This window comes from Microtus oregoni, unplaced genomic scaffold (assembly GCF_018167655.1).
Source record: "Microtus oregoni isolate MIOR12 unplaced genomic scaffold, Mior012 000147F_ref0000457, whole genome shotgun sequence".
In the NCBI taxonomy this organism is placed as follows: Eukaryota; Metazoa; Chordata; class Mammalia; order Rodentia; family Cricetidae; genus Microtus; species Microtus oregoni.
The window spans coordinates 774,846-791,527 of NW_024544797.1; the positions used below are offsets into that span (position 1 = coordinate 774,846).

Below are 16,682 nucleotides of genomic sequence, written 5' to 3' on the forward strand. Positions count from 1 at the left end.
TGATCCCAGCATCAGAAGGCTGGGACAAGCCAGCCTAAACAACATAGCAAATACAAGACGAACTGGGATTATAGAGAGGTCCTGTCTAAAAGCAACACACAGCAATCAGTGGAGAGTAGGGAGCGATGGCTCAGTTGTCATAAAAATACAAAGACCAGAGCCTGCTTTCCAAAATCCAAGTAAGAAGCTGAGTATAGTGTAAGAAGTGCTAAGAAGATGGGGACAGGCAGATTCATGGTGTTCACTTTAGTCTATGTGGCAAATGGTGAAGTGAGTGACCTTGACTCAAACACTAAGGTAAAACAGCATACCAAAAGAACAAGGCCCAAACTGTCCTGTGGCCTGCACCCATACAAACATGATATTGGAGGCATCAAAATGCCCACTTCAAATTATATGACTGAACTATAGTAACAAAACAACATGATATTGCCACAAAACAGAGATGTACCAATAGAACAGAACACAGACCTCCTGAAACAATCCCAGAAAGCTATGCACACCAGGTTTTTAGTAAAAATGCCAAAACAAAGTAATACTGGAAAAAATTTAACATCCATGTACAGAAGAATGAAACTAAAGCCCTGTTATCAAGTCTCTCAAACTTCAATTCCAAACACTTCAAAACCTGAAACTTAAAAACTGAGAAAATAATATACAGGGAAGACATTTTAATATGTGCATATAGGCAAAGGACTCGAGTAGATTAGGAAACACTAGCAAGAATCAATAAATGGGATGATGTGGAATTAAAAATCTTCTGCACAGTAAACAATTGCCTAAATAGATCAATTTAGAATAAAAGAAAATCTCCCACGCTCTTTGATAAGCATAGTGGCATTTCATTTGTGTTTTAATAAATAAAGCATGCCTGAAGATCAGAGAATGAAACAGTCCAAATGGTCAGCCTTTCAGACCAGGCACTAGTAACACACACCTTTAATCCAAGTAGCCACACTAGTTGCCATAGAGACTGGGTGGTGCATGCCTTTAATCCCAGTAGTGCACATCCTTTATCCCAGACCTAGAGAGGATTATAAAGCAGGAGGAGAAGCTCTCAGACACAGTCTCCTTCTGACATTCCTGGAGTCAATTTAGCCATTTCAGGCTGAGGTAGAGGTAAGATCCAGTGGCTGGCTGTTTTGCTTTTCAGGTCTTCAGGTTGAACCCCAATTTCTCTCTCTGAGATTTATTAATCATGCTTCAGATATGTAGGATCAACATAATAAAAATGGCAATCTTACCAAAAGCAATCTACAGATTCAATGTAATCCCCATCAAATCCCAATACAATTCTTCACAGATCTTGAAAAAACAATACTCAACTTCATATGAAGAAACAAAAAACCCAGGATAGCCAAAACAATCCTATACAAGAAAGGAACCTCCGGAGACATCACCATCCCTGAGTTCAAGCTCTGGCAATGAAAACAGTTTGGTATTGACATAAAAATAGACAGGTGGACCAATGGAATCAAACTGAAGACCCTGATATGAATCCACAAACCTATGAACACCTGTTTTTGACAAAGAAGCTAAAATTATACAATGAAAAAAGGAAAGCATCTTCAACAAATGGTGCTGGAATAACTGGATGTCAACATGTAGAAGAATGCAAATAGATTTCTACCTATCACCATGCACAAAAATCAAGTCCAATAAATTCAGCTACTCTGAACCTCAATGAAGAGAAAGTAGGAAGTAGCCTTGGTGCATGGACATAGGACACTACTTCCTAAATATAACCCCAGTAGCATAGACAATAACAGTAACAATTAATAAATGGGACCTCCTGAAACTGAGAAAGTTATGTAAGGCAAAGGAAACAGTCAATAAGACAAAACGGCAGCCTACACAATGGGAAAAGATCTTCACCAACTGCACATCAGACAGAGGACTGATCTCCAAAATATAAAAAGAACTCAAGAAACTAGACATCAAAACAACAAATAATCCAATTAAAAAACTGGGTACAGATCTACTCAGAGAATTCTCAACAGAAGAATTGCAAATGGCTGAAAGACACTTAAAGAATTCCTCAAGATCCTTAGTCATCAGAGAAATGCAAATCAAAATGACTCTGAGATACCATCTTACAGTAAGAATGGCTAAGATCAAAAACACTGATGATAGTTTATGCTGGAGAGAATGAGGAATAAAGGGAACACTCCTGCATTGCTGGTGGGAGTGCAAACTTGTACAGTCACTCTGGAAATCAGTATGGTGGTTTCTCAGAAAATTGGGAATCAATCTACCATAAGACCCAGCAACACCACACTCTTGGGCATATACTCAAAGGATAAACACTCATATCACAAGGACATTTGCTCAACTATATTCACAGAAGCATTGTTCATAATAGCCAGAACCTGGAAACGACCTACATACCCATCAACCAAAGAATGGATAAAGTGTAGTACATTACACAATGAAGTACTACTAAGCGGTAAAAACAATGACATCTTGAAACTTGAATGCAAATGGATGGAACTAGAAAATGGATGGAACTGGAACTGAGTGAGTTAACCCAGACCCAGATAGACAAACATGGTATGTACTTACTTAAAAGTGGATAGTAGAAGTAAAACAAAAGATAACCAGCCTGGGGTCCATGGCCCCAGAGAAGCTAGGTAACAAGGAGAACCTTAAGAGAGACATATATGGATCCCCCAGGTAAGGGGAATTAAACAAGATCTACTGAGAAATTTGGGAGTGAGGGTGCAGAGGGAGGGTGGAAGGGGAAGGGAAAAGAAGAGAGAGGAGGAGAACATGAGGGAATAGGATGGCTGAGATGGTGAAGGACAGACAGGGAGAGCAAGGAAAGAGGTATCTTGATTGAGAGAGCCATTACGGGGCTAGCAAGAAACCTGGCATTGGAGAAATTCCCAGGAATCCACAAGGTCTTACCCTAAGAAATAGTGGAGAAGATTCCTGAATGGCCTTCCCCTGTAATCTGATTGATGACTACCGTAATTGTCACCATAGAAATTTCATCCAGCAACTGATGGAAACAGGTGCAGAGATCCACAACTAAATACTGGGCCGAGCTTCCGGAGAGGGAGAGGGAATAATATGAGCAAAGGGGTCATGACCATAATGGGGATAGCGACAGAAACAGCTGACTTGAGTTAGAGAGAGCTCACTGACTCTGGACTGATAGTGGGGGAACCTGCACAGCACCAAACTAGGCCCTCTGAATGTGGGAGACAGTTGTATGGCCACTGGCAGTGGGTCCAACATTTATTCCTAGTGCTTAAGTGGCTTTTTAGAGTCCATTCTTTTTGGAGGGATCCCTTGCTCAGCCTAGATAGAGCGGGGTCCTGCCTCAAAGTGATGTGTCAGACTTTGTTGACGCCCCTTAGGAAGCCTTACTCTCTCTGAGTAGTGGATGGAAGCTGGAGTGGGGGGAAGGTGGGGGCAGCAGGAAGAGGGGATGGAGTCAGAACTGAGATAGATATGTAAAATGAGAAAGGATTGTTTAAAAAAATAAATTAATTAAAAAATCTTTGACAGCTACATAATCTGGAAAGGAAATTAGTATCTATAAAGAACTTAAAAAAATAGAGAAAAATCATCCAAATTACAAATGAACAGTTTTCACAAAATAAAGGGCCAATGAATACATGAAATCTTCAACATTCTTGGCTCTTAATAAAATGCCTATCAAAACTACACTGAGATTTCATTGCACTACAATGAGAATGTCTACTATCAAGAAATCAGCCAAGGCTTCCTGCGGAGTTTCCTCCCTCGATCTCTCTTTGCTGCCAGACCCCCACCATCATGGGCCGCATGCACGCTCCCGGGAAGGGCCTGTCCCAGTCGACACTGCCCTACTGCTGTAGCGTCCCCATGTGGCTGAAGCTGATGTCTGATGATGTGAAGAAACAGATTTACAAACTGGCCAAGAAAGGCCTTACTCGTTCCCAGATAGGTGTGATCCTAAGGGACTCGCACAGTGTGGCCCAGGTCCGTTTTGTGACTGGTAATAAAATCTTGAGAATCCTTAAGTCCAAAGGCCTTGCCCCTGATCTCCCTGAGGATCTCTACAAGTTGATTAAGAAGGCAGTCGCTGTCAGAAAGCATCTTGAGAGGAACAGAGAGGATAAGGATGCTAAATTCCGCCTGATTCTGATAGACAACAGAATTCACCAACTGGCTCATTACTATAAGACTAGGCGGGTCCTCCCACCCAACTGGAAATATGAGTCATCCACAGCCTCTGCTTTAGTGGCATAAATTCCCTTGTGTACAATAACAATAAAATCATTTTGAATAAAAAAATAATAAATAAAAAAATATAAAAAAGAAATCAGCCAGGCATGGTGGTCCACGCCTTCAATTCCAGCACTGGTGGCAGGGAGAGTAACAGAGGCCAGTCTGGTCTATAGAGCATGTTCAGGACAGCCAGGGCTGCACAAAAAAAAACTGTCTCAAAAAAAAAAAAACGACAACAACAACAACAACAACAACAAAACATACATATACTAAAATTAAAGCCATATAGGGAAGATTGGCATGGCCTCTGTGAAAAGATGACAAGCAAATTTGTGAAGCATTCCTTATTTCCCCAATGGTGGTGGTACACATCTTTATTCCCAGCATTTGGAGGCAAAGGCAGATCTCTGAGTATGAGGCCAGTCTGGTCGACAGAGTAAGTTCCAAGACAGTCAGGGGTACACAGAGAAACCCTGTCTTGGAAAAAGAAAGAAGAAAGAAAGAGAGAGCAAGAGAGGGAGGGGAGGGGAGGGAAAGGGAGGGGAGGGGAGGGGAGGGGAGGGGAGAGGAAGGAAGGAAGGAAGGAAGGAAGGAAGGAAGGAAGGAAGGAAGGAAGGAAGGAAATAAATTAAATTTAAAAAATGCTAGCAATGGTGGAACAGTAAATTAGTACAACCACTAGAGAAATCAGTATGCAGAATTTAATTTCCTCAAAAAACAAACTATTGTATTCCCCAATTTCATCAGTCCTAGGTGGGAATCTAAGTTGGCTTGCCACAAAGATATAAACACATGTGTGTTACTGCAGCACTAATCACCACATTCAAGACTGAAAATCAATCTAAATGCCTATCATCAGGTGAACGGATATTTAAAATGTGGAATATATATGCAATGGAATTTCATTTGGCTATAAAGAACAACAAAACTATGGCATTTTCAGGAAAACAGATGCAACTGGAGAACAAGTTAACCAAAATAAACCAGACGAAGAAAGAAAAATATGTTTTCTTTGATTTAAAGAACCCAAATTAAGGGGGCTGGAGAGATGGCTCAGTGGTTAAGAGCATTGCCTGCTCTTCCAAAGGTCATGAGTTCAATTCCCAGCAACCACATGGTGGCTCACAACCATCTGTAATGAGGTCTGCTCTGCTGCCCTCTTCTGGCCTACAAACACACAGAGACAGAATATTGCATACAAAATAAATAAATAAATATTTAAAAAAAAAGAACCCAAATTAAACCTGGCGGTGGTGGTGCATGCCTTTAATCCCAGCACTCGGGAGGCAGAGGCAGGTGGATCTCTGTGAGTTTGAGGCCAGCATGGTCTACAAGAGCTAGTTCCAGGACAAAGCTACAGAGAAATCCTGTTTCAAAAAACAAAACAAGCAAACAAACAAAAGACCCCAAATTCAATATATAGATGGTATGAAAAGAGATGTTTAACAAAATACACAAGACATGAAAACTTAAGGGAAGAAAGAAATCAGAGAAGGAAGGCGAGAACAAGAGATAGCAACAGTAGGAGTGAATATGAGCAAAGTCCAATATACACATATGAAAATGTCACGGTGAAATCATGCTGAAACTCATAGTGCATACAAGTTGTTCCAGAACTTGAGGAGAGGAAGCACTGACCAAGGAACATTGCTGAAAGTTCAAAGCCCAGTGTTGTCTATAAAGCCAATGAAGGAAGAGAGAGAGGAAAGAAGGGATGGAAGGAGGGAGGGAGAGAAGGAGGGGGAGAGGGAGGGAGCTGGACAGATGGCTCAGTTAAAAGAAATGACTGTTCCTTCAGAAGACCCTTGCTCAATTCCCAGCACCTACATGGCAGCTAACAGTATATAACTCTATAACAGTTCTAGGGAATTCAACACTCTCCTCTGGCCTCTGCAGGAACCAGACATATGTGCAGGGAGAACACGCATACACATAAAATAAAAATAAATCAATCTTTAAAAATGATGCAAAGAAAAGGAGACCAATTGTTCTGTATGCTAAGAGAAAGAAAAACTTTATATTATAGTCATATTTTAATACTATGATTTGCTGTCAATCCTATTTTTCACTTCTATTCATTAGTTTGTGTTGATGACTATATATATATGTTTTTGAGACAGGGTTTCTCTGTGGCTTGGAGCTGTCCTGGAACTAGCTCTTGTAGACCAGGTTGGCCTTGAACTCAGAGATCCACCTGGGATTAAAGGCGTGAACCACCACCTTCCGGCTGAATGACTATATTTTTATTAACATAAAGTAAAATAATTATATATTTATATAATTATAGATCATGTGATATTGTAATACATTTATAAATTATGCAATGATCAAGTCAGTAACTACTATAGCAATAACATTAAGCATTTGTGATAAGAACAACAAAAACTTTCTTTTGTAGCTATTACACAGTATACTATTATTAACTAACTAGTCTACTATTGAACAGAACACCAGAACATTCTTGAATGAACATGTACTATCCATTTTTCAAAGGTTGTCTTTGCTTCGGGCAGTGTTTTATCTCCTTTTATCAAAATGACTTTAATGCACTGTTACTATTATGTACCTAGGAAGTCGCTTTTCTGTAAGTATAATGGAGTAATCTGAGGTCTGTAATCCACTACTACTAGCTTCTACTTTAAAGGCACTTCACCTACAACATCTTAATTATACTCTGCACTCGGAGCACAAGAGAATTATAATCAAAAACAACTGGAGGAGCTGTATATGTTGGCCAATGCCTGTTATCCCAACCAATGAGGAGCTGAAGTAGCAAGCCCACAAATTGAAAGGCAGCTTGGGTTATATAACAAGACCCTATATACCAAAAAAAAAAAAAAAAACAGTTGGTCTGGACCTAAGGACAGTAAATGGAAACTCCATGGAATGAAGAATTTGCTACATCTAAAGTTCTTTAACATATTAGGTAGGTAATTAAATTTAGAAGATTTTCCACTCTTTTACATCTGAATTTCTTATTTTGTTTTTAACTATTTATTGATTTTATGTATATGGGTGTTCTGCCTTTCTGGAAATCAAATTTCATTACAGATGGTTGTGAAACACCATGGTTGCTGGGAATTGAACTCAGGACCTCGGGAAAAGCAGCCAGTGCTCTTAACGACTGCAACATTTTTCCAGCCCCCTGAATTTCTTATTCTTAACACTGTTAATGGATTTAGAGTTGTAATAAAACTGAAAACAAGAGCTGAATTCTGCTTTGTTCAGCCATATTTTATAAGTACATTATAAAAGTATTTGCAGTGCTGCTTTGTCAGAAGAAACACTAAATTACGAGTCATGTTAAAATGTTTCTATTTTACTAAGTATATATTTTTGAGGAGAAACTGTGCAAACAATTCAAAAATAAAGACAAGTTAAGTATAATTAATAAATAAATAAATAAATAAATAAATAAGGTAAAAATTCAAACAGGTATGGTAGATTTAGCGATAAAGGCAACAAAGACCCAGCATCCTCAACAAAACCATACATCAGGAAAAGGCATATAAGAAAAGCCCTTAAATAAAAGAAAATTGAAAACACTTACAATTTTCATTAGCATTGAAGCTTCTAAGAATGGCCTTCAGTTCCTGCAGCTTCTGATGGGCTCTTGCATGTACACTATCAATCAGGAGCTTTTCTATTGATAAGTGGTCAATCTGCATAAATATCAACAATAAAGTCAAATGTACAATTAAAACATTTTGATTATAAAAGTGTGAGTGTGCACACAACTGTGCCTTAAGATACTTCTTTTCCATACTGGAGATTAACTAGTATAAGCAAACTTAGATAAAGTAAAAATATAATGTAAATGAGAGTGAGCTTTTAATTATTTTGTATGACTTTAGAAACTTCAAAACTAAAACTGCTATTTTCCTAAATACAATAGGCTAGGGTATGTATAGTTCCAGTCGGCCAAGTGTTCAGAATACAGAAAGTTCTGGATTTGATTCCCAAGCATTTCATAAATTGTGTGCAATCTCAGCACTCAGGAGGTAAAGGCAGGAAGATCAGAAATTCAAAGGTCATCTTCAGATACATAACAAGATTGAGATCAGCCTAAGTGACATGAGACCCTTCCTTGCACTTAGGAGGAAGATGCAGGCAACTCGATCTATGGGAATTAAGGCCATCCTAGTCTAAATATTAAGTTCCAGGCTTGCCATGGCTTCATAGTGAGATTCCACCTCAAAGCAACAACATGGATACACACACACACACACACACACACACACACACAAACACACAAACACACATAATAGCCACAGTTCTCAGATGCCAGACCTTAAAAAATAAAAAGGTCTGATTTAAACTACAAAACTTAAACTAGGCTGAAGGCATAATTCAGCATAAGAGTGTATTCTTAGATGCAATAGCATTGCTCTACATACTAAACTAAAAGAAGATATTGAAAATTATTTTATATAGTATCAGATGTTAAAAAGACAAAAAACAAATACGGAAGTATAAAACTGACCTAAAACAAGTTTTATACAGGGGTTTAGAAATGATTACATATTTCAAAGAATTTGTGCTAAAAGTTTTCTATGTGCTAAATTATATTTATTTATTTAATCAATTAAAATACACTGAGAACCGTTTACCTTCATAGCTCTTTCTACTAATTTAGAATCAGAAGATGGCAAAGGAGGATCATGAAAAATCTGTAAAGGCTTGGAGACATCATTTTCATCAATTTTAATTGTAACTTTGTGAACAGATGCTGTGCCTGTTTTTCTCCCTAGAACCTGTTGACTGAAAGAGGGCAGGGGAGAATGACATATCAACACAATTTTTTTAACTTTTATAGTCAAACAGATACATGCATTATGCTACTGAGTCAGAACCTTAAACATAGCAGGCCCTCAGTGTGTGTTTGTGCAGGGATACATTAATATGAAGAAGATAGTTATTCTATAAACCAATTCAACATTTGCTCTATTACATTTTAAAAATAAAATACTTGCACTCACAAAAACAAACCCAAAACTTAAAAACAGAAACCATCTTATAGGTAGTATCTGCCTCTGATTTATCTAGAGAAATCAGAACTCAAGTTCAAACAAGAATTAAAGGTAAATAGGATCAAGGCAATTTTTTCCAAATCAGGTTTTAAAAGTTACAATTTAAAATGGGAAACTGTGAAAAACAAGTATGTTTTAAAAAGTGATAACTGCTATTGTCTGTGAGGTTCTTGGCCCAGGAACAGTTCCTGCTCCTGCACTGAGGAGATCCATCCAGAGAGGTAAGTGTATGCTCACCCAGCAGGAAGGTCCAGAAGGGAGTACAGGGCCCCTCCAACTCCTGCTGCAGGGGCTTCTTTGTTCCACATAACCCTGCCTCCCCCAGGCCTGCCTTATTGTCTGCAAGGTCCTTGGCCCACGAACATATCCTGCTCCTGAACTGAGGAGATCCAGCCAGAGGGCACTCCTTTCCATCTGCAGAGTCCTTAGATCCACCAGCAAGACTGGCTCCAGTGCTAAGGGGCCCTAAGAAAGGCCAGACCAAGAAAATTCCCCAAGTACACAGTCAGTCACAGCAAAGATTGGACCAAGACGCCAAGACTCTCCTGGCTGCATCTGAACGAAAAGATGGGCAAGCGCCAATGCAAGAATTCCCAACAACCTGAAAAGCAACTTGACAACACCAGAATCCAGTGATCACGCAACAAGAAGACTTGAACACCCTATTCCAGAAGAAGTAGAAGAAATAGACTTTAAACGTAACATTATGAAAATAATAGAGGACCTTAAACAGGATGTGAAAAACTGCTTTAAAGAAATGGAGAAGACAAACAAAAAGGTAGAAAAAATAAATAAATCTCTCAAAGATACCCAAGAAAACCAAGAAAAAACAATAAACAGGTAATGGAAACAGTTCAAGACTTGAAAAATAAAATAGAGGTAATGAAGAAAACACAAACCGAGGGATGGATGGATATGGAAAATCTGGGTAAACAAACAGGAACTACAGAGACAAGTAAAACCAACAGAATAAAAGAGAAAGAAGAAAGAATCTCAGACGCAGGAAGATACTATAGAGAAAATAAACTCATTGATTAAAGAATAGCAAATCCAACAAATTCTTAACACAAACATCCAGGAAATCTGGGACACCATGAAAAGACCAAACCTAAGAATAATAAGAGTAGAAGAAGGAGAAGAATTACAGCTCAAAGGCCCAGAAAATATATTCAACAAAATTATAGAAGAAAACTTTCCCAACCTAAAAAACATTCCTATGAAGGTACAAGAGCATACACAACACCAAATAGACTGGATCAAAAAAAAAATCCCCTCACTATATAATAATCAAAACACAAAACATACAGAATAAAGAAAGAATATTAAGAGCTGCAAAGGAAAAAGATCAAGTAACATATAAAGGGAAACCTATCAGAATTACACCTGACTTCTAAATGGAAATCATGAAAGCCAGAAGGTCTTGGATAGATGTGCTGCAGACACAAAGAGACCATGAACGCAAGCCCAGACTACTATACCCAGCAAAGCTTGCATTCACCATCAATGGAGAAAACAAAATATTCCAAGACAAAAACAGATTTAAACAATACATAGCCACAAACTCAGCCTTACAGATCATACTAGAAGGAAAACCACAAACCAAGGAAACCAACAACACCCATAATAACACAAATACCTGACAACCCTCCACCTGCACAACTCAAAGAAGGGAAACACACAAACACTATCACCAAAAAAAAAAACTAACTGGAGTTAACAACCACTGGTCATTAATATCACTTAATATCAATGGACTCAATTCACCTATTAAAAAGAATAGGTTAAGAGAATGGATACGAAAACAGGATCCAACATTCTGCTGTTTATAAGAAACACACCTCAACCTCAAAGACAGACACTACCTCAGAGTAAAAAGTTGGGAAAAGGTTTTCCAATCAAATGGATCTAAGGAATAAGTGGGTGTGGCTATACTAATATCTAACAAAATTGATTTCAAACTAAAATCAATCAGAAGAGAGGGAGAAGGACACTTTATACTCATAACAGGAACAATTCATCAGGAGGAAGTCTCAATCCTGAATATCTACACCCCTAATATAAAAGCACCCACATATGTAAAAGAAACATTACTAGAACTCAAAGCATACATCAAACCCCACACTCTAAGAGTGGGTGATTTCAACACTCCTCTCTCACCAATGTACAGGTCAACCAGACAGAAACTTAACAGAGAAATAAGAGAACTAACAGATGTAATGAACCGAATAGATTTAACAGACATCTATAGAACATTCCACCCAAACAGAAAAGAATATACCTTCTTCTCAGCAACTCATGGAACCTTCTCGAAAATTGATCACATAATCGGTAGCAAAGCAAATATCCACAGATACAAAAGAAATTGTAGTAACCTCCTGTGTACTATCAGATCACCATGGAATAAAGTTAAAATTCAACAACAATGCTACCCCCAGAAAGCCTACAAACTCATGGAAACTGAACAGACAACTACTGAACCACCCCTGGGTCAAGGAAGAAATCAAGAAAGAAATTAAAGTCTTCCTTGAATTCAATGAAAATAAAGACACAACATACCCAAACCTATGGGACACTATGAAAGCAGTGCTAAGAGGAAACTTCATAGCACTAAGTGTTCACTTAAAGAAAACGGAGAAAGCACACATTAGACACTTAACAGCACACCTGAAAGCTCTCCAAAAAAAAGAAGCAGACTCACCCAGGAGGAGTAGAAGACTGGAAATAATCAAACTGAGGGCTGAAATCAACAAAATAGAAACAGAAAATAATCCAAAGAATCAATGAAACAAAAAGCTGGTTCTTGGAGAAAATCAACAAGATTAACAAACCCCTATCCAAACTAATCAAACGGCAGAGAGAGAACACACAAATTCACAAGATCAGAAATGAAAAGGGGGACATAACCACAGACACAGAGGAAATTCAGAGAATCTTTAGATCTTACTACAAAAACCTGTATGCCACAAAATAGGAAAATGTAAAAGAAATGGACATTTTTTTAGATAAGTACCATATACCAAAATTAAATCAAGACCAGGTGAACAATCTAAATAGACCTATAAGTCGCAAGGAATTAGAAACTGTCATCAAAAACCTCCCTACCAAAAAAAGTCCAGGAACAGATGGTTTTAATGCAGAATTCTAGCAGAACTTCCAAGAAGACCTAATACCTATACTCTTTAATGTGTTTCACAAAATAGAAACAGAAGAGTCATTGCCAAACTCCTTTTATGAAGCTACAGTTACCCTGATACCAAAACCAAAGACTCAACCAAGAAAAAGAATTACAAACCAATCTCACTCATGAACATCGACACAAAAATTCAATACAATACTGGCAAACCGAATCTAAGAACACATCAAAAAAATTATCCATTATGATCAAGTAGGCTTCATCCCAGAGATGCAGGGCTGGTTCAACATACAAAAATCTATCAATGTAATCCATCATATAAATAAACTGAAAGAAAAAAAACCATATGATCATTTCATTAGATGCTGAAAAAGCATTTGATAAAATTCAACACCCCTTTATGATAAAGGATATGGAGAGATTTGGGATACAAGGTTCATACCTAAATATAATAAAAGCAATATACAGCAAGCTGACAGCTAACATCAAATTAAATGGAGAGAAACTTAAAGCCATTCCACTAAAATCAGAAACAAGACAAGGCTGTCCACTCTCTCCATACCTCTTCAATATAGTGCTTGAAGTTCCAGCAATAGCAATAAGACAACATATGGGGACCAAGGGGATTCAAATCGGAAAGGAAGAAGTCAAACTTTCATTGCAGATGATATGATAATATACATATAAGTGACCTAAAACTCTACCAAAGAACTCCTACAGCTGATAAACACCTTTAGTAATGTGGCAGGATACAAGATCAACTTCAAAAAATCAGTAGTCCTTTATACACAAAGGATAGAGAAGCAGAGCAGAAATAAGAGAAGCATCACCTTTCACGATAGCCACAATAGCATAAAGTATCTTGGGGTAACTCTTACCAAGGAAGTGAAAGATCTACTTGACAAGAACTTTAAGTCTTTGAAGAAAGAAATTGAAGAGGATATCAGAAAATAGAAGGATCTCCCATGCTCTTGGATTAGTAGGATCAACATAGTAAAAATGGCAATTCTACCAAAAGCAATCTATAGATTCAATGCAATCCCTATCAAAGTCCCAACAAAATTCTTCACAGACCTTGAAGAATTGAGAGAATAATAACCAACTTTATATGGAAAAACAAAAAACCCAGGATAGCCAAAACAATCCTATACAATAAAGGAACTTCCGGAGGCATTACCATCCCTGACTTCAAACTCTATTACAGAGCTACAGTAATGAAAACAGCTTGGTATTGGCATAAAAACAAAGAAGTCGACCAATGGAATCGAATTGAAGACCCAGATATTAATCCACAAACCTATGAACACCTGATTTTTGACAAAGGAGCTATAAGTATACAATGGAAGAAAGAAAGCATCCTCAACAAATGGTGCTGGCATAACTGGATGTCAGCCTATAGAAGAATGAAAATAGATCCTTATCTATCATCATGCACAAAAGTCAAATCCAAATGGATTAAAGACCTCAATATCAGTCCGAACACACTGAACCTGATCGAAGAGAAAGTGGAAAGTAGACTGCAACACATGGGCACAGGAGACTACTTCCTACATATAACCCCAGTAGCACGGACAATGAGAACAACATTGAATAGATGGGACCTCCTGAAACTGAGAAGCTTCTGTAAAGCAAAGGACATTGTCATTAAGACAAAAGGCAACCTACTGACTGGGATAAGATCTTCACCAACCCCACAACAGACAAAGGCCTGATCTCCAAAATATATAAAGAACTCAAGAAACTAGACTTTAAAATGCTAATTAACCTAATTAGAAAATGGGGCACTGAACTGAACAGAGAATTCTCAACAGAAGAAGTTCAAATGGCCAAAAGACACTTAAAGTCATGCTCAACCTCCTTAGCAATCAGGGAAATGCAAATCAAAACAACTTTGTGATACCATCTTACACCTGTCAGAATGGTTAAAATCAAAAACACCAATGATAACCTACGCTGGAGAGCATGTGGAGTAAGGGGTACACTCATCCATTGCTGGTGGAAATGCAAACTTGTGCAACCACTTTGGAAATCAATGTGGCAGTTTCTCAGGAAACTGGGAGTCAACCTATCAACCTACCTCAGGATCCAGCAATTCCACTCTTGGGAATATACCCAAAAGATGCCCAGTCATACTACAAAAGCATTTGTTCAACTATGTTCTTTTATTTATTTATTTATTTATTTATTTATTTATTTGTTTGTTTGTTTGTTTGTTTGTTTATTTATTTATTTATTTATTTATTATGCATACAGTATTATGCATACAGTGTACGTCTGCAGGCCAGAAGAGGTCACTAGATCTCATTACAGATGGTTGTGAGCCACCATGTGGTTGCCGGGAATTGAACTCAGGACCTCTGGAAGAGCAGGCAATGCTCTTAACCACTGAGCCATCTCTCCAGCCCTCAACTATGTTCATAGCAGCATTATTTGTAATAGCCAGAACCTGGAAACAACCTAGATGCCCCTCAATGGAAGAATGGATAAAGAAAGTGTGGCACATCTACGCAGTAGAGTACTACTCTGTGGTAAAAAACTATGACATCTTGAATTTTGCATGCAAATGGACAGAAATAGAAAACACTATCCTGAGTGAGATAACCCAGATCCAAAAATATGAATATGGGATGTACTCACTCATTAGTGAATTCTAGCCATAAACAAACGACATTGAGCCTATAGTTCGTGATTCTAGAGAAGCTAAATAATAAGGTGAACCCCCCCCCAAAAAAAACATATATTTATCCTCCTGTAAATTGGAAGTAGACAAGCTCGCCAGCCAAAAGTTGGGAGCACAGGGGTGGAGGTGGGGTGGGGGAAGGGGAGAGAGAAGGGAGAAGGAGAGGATTGGAAAGAGCTTGGGAGTGGGATGGTTGAGATGGAGGAAGGGTGGATATGGGAGCAGGGAAGAAGATATCTTAATTAATGGAGCCATTTTAGGTTAGCAAGAGACTTGGCTCTAGAGGGGTTCTCAGGTTTCCAAGGGGATTTCCCAAGCTAGGTCCTTTGGCAGCAGAAGAGAGGGTGCCTAAACTGGCCTTGTCCCATAGCCACAGTGATGAGTATCTTGCATATCACCATAGAACCTATATCTGGTAAAAAAAAAAAAAAAAATGATGGAGATAGAGACAGAGACCCACATTGGAGCACTGGATTGAGTTCCCAAGGTTCAGATGAAAAGCAGAAGGAAGGAGAACATGAGCTAGGAAGTCAGGACCGCTAGGGGTGCATCCACCCACTGAGACGATGTGACTGATCTAATGGGAGCTCACCAAGGCCAGCTGGACTGGGACTGAACGAGCTTGTGATCAAATCGGACACTCTGAATGTGGCTGACAATGGGGACTGAATGAGAAACCAATGATGATGGCACTGGGATTTGGTTCTACTGCATGTACTGGCTTTTTGGGAGCCTAATCTGTTTGGATGCACACCTTCCTAGACCTGGATGGAGCAGAGAGGGGCCTTGGACTTTCCACAGGGCAGGGCACCCTGACTTCTCTTAGGACTGGAGAGGGAGGGGGAGTGAGAGGGGGTAGTGGGAAGGAAATGGGAGAAGGTGGAAATTTTAAATAAATAAATAAATACAGACAGACAGACTTTATGATGCAATCCAGTAAGAACATATTCCACCAGAAGCCAAAAAAGTCAGAGATAGCCCCTGATGCTACTGTTAGGAATCCCACAAGAATACCAAGATATTTATCCATATAGATAGAGGGGGTGGAAAATCTATGTCAGACCCATACAAGCTCTAAACTCTCAGAGCCCCCATGAGTCCTAATCAGTTGGTTCTGTGGTCATGTTCTCATAATGTCTCTGAACCCTCTGGTTCCTCTGATTTTTCTTCTCCCTCCTCTACAGGACTACCAGAGTAGTCTAAAGTTTGTATTTGGGACTCTACGCCTGCTTTATTACATGTTGAATGAGGTCTCTCTGGCCTCTTTCATGACTTGTGAACTGCAGTTATAGTACATATGTTATGCATAAACATAAGATGGCAAATAGCAGATTCTCCCTACAAGTTCACTTAGAAAGGAATAACATTATTACACATAGACTAATGAAAGATTGGCCAGACCAGCCTAGCTCCCGTGGCTTCTGGATGGGTTCCTGGGCGTGTATGAATAAATTGTTGGTGTAATTAAGAGTAAAAAAAGTGATAACATTCTAAGCTTTGGGGACTAGAGCATAGCTCTAGTGGTGGAATGCTCAGTTTGCACACTTAAAGCCCTGGATTTGATCACCAATGCCACCCAAAACCCAATCTAACCTAATAGTCTCTGAAACAATCTGACATG

At 38.7% G+C, this 16,682-nt stretch overlaps 2 protein-coding genes and 1 pseudogene across 3 annotated transcripts in view; 2 read left to right on the forward strand and 1 right to left on the reverse strand.

The window, feature by feature from the left end:
* Positions 1-16,682, reverse strand: part of LOC121444908 (mediator of RNA polymerase II transcription subunit 14) — a 97,561-nt gene that overhangs the window by 61,665 nt on the left and 19,214 nt on the right. For both annotated transcript variants that reach the window (XM_041646845.1, XM_041646846.1), the window contains exons 9-10: positions 8,829-8,979; positions 7,769-7,880 (exon numbers count right to left, since the gene is read on the reverse strand). In XM_041646845.1, coding sequence (XP_041502779.1) covers positions 7,769-7,880; positions 8,829-8,979 — 263 coding nt within the window. The remainder of the gene's footprint in view (positions 1-7,768; positions 7,881-8,828; positions 8,980-16,682) is intronic.
* Positions 3,784-4,239, forward strand: LOC121444909 (40S ribosomal protein S13-like). Its single transcript, XM_041646847.1, has one exon. It carries the CDS (start codon positions 3,784-3,786, stop codon positions 4,237-4,239), a length of 456 nt encoding a protein of 151 aa, XP_041502781.1.
* Positions 4,479-4,570, forward strand: LOC121444916 (annotated as a pseudogene).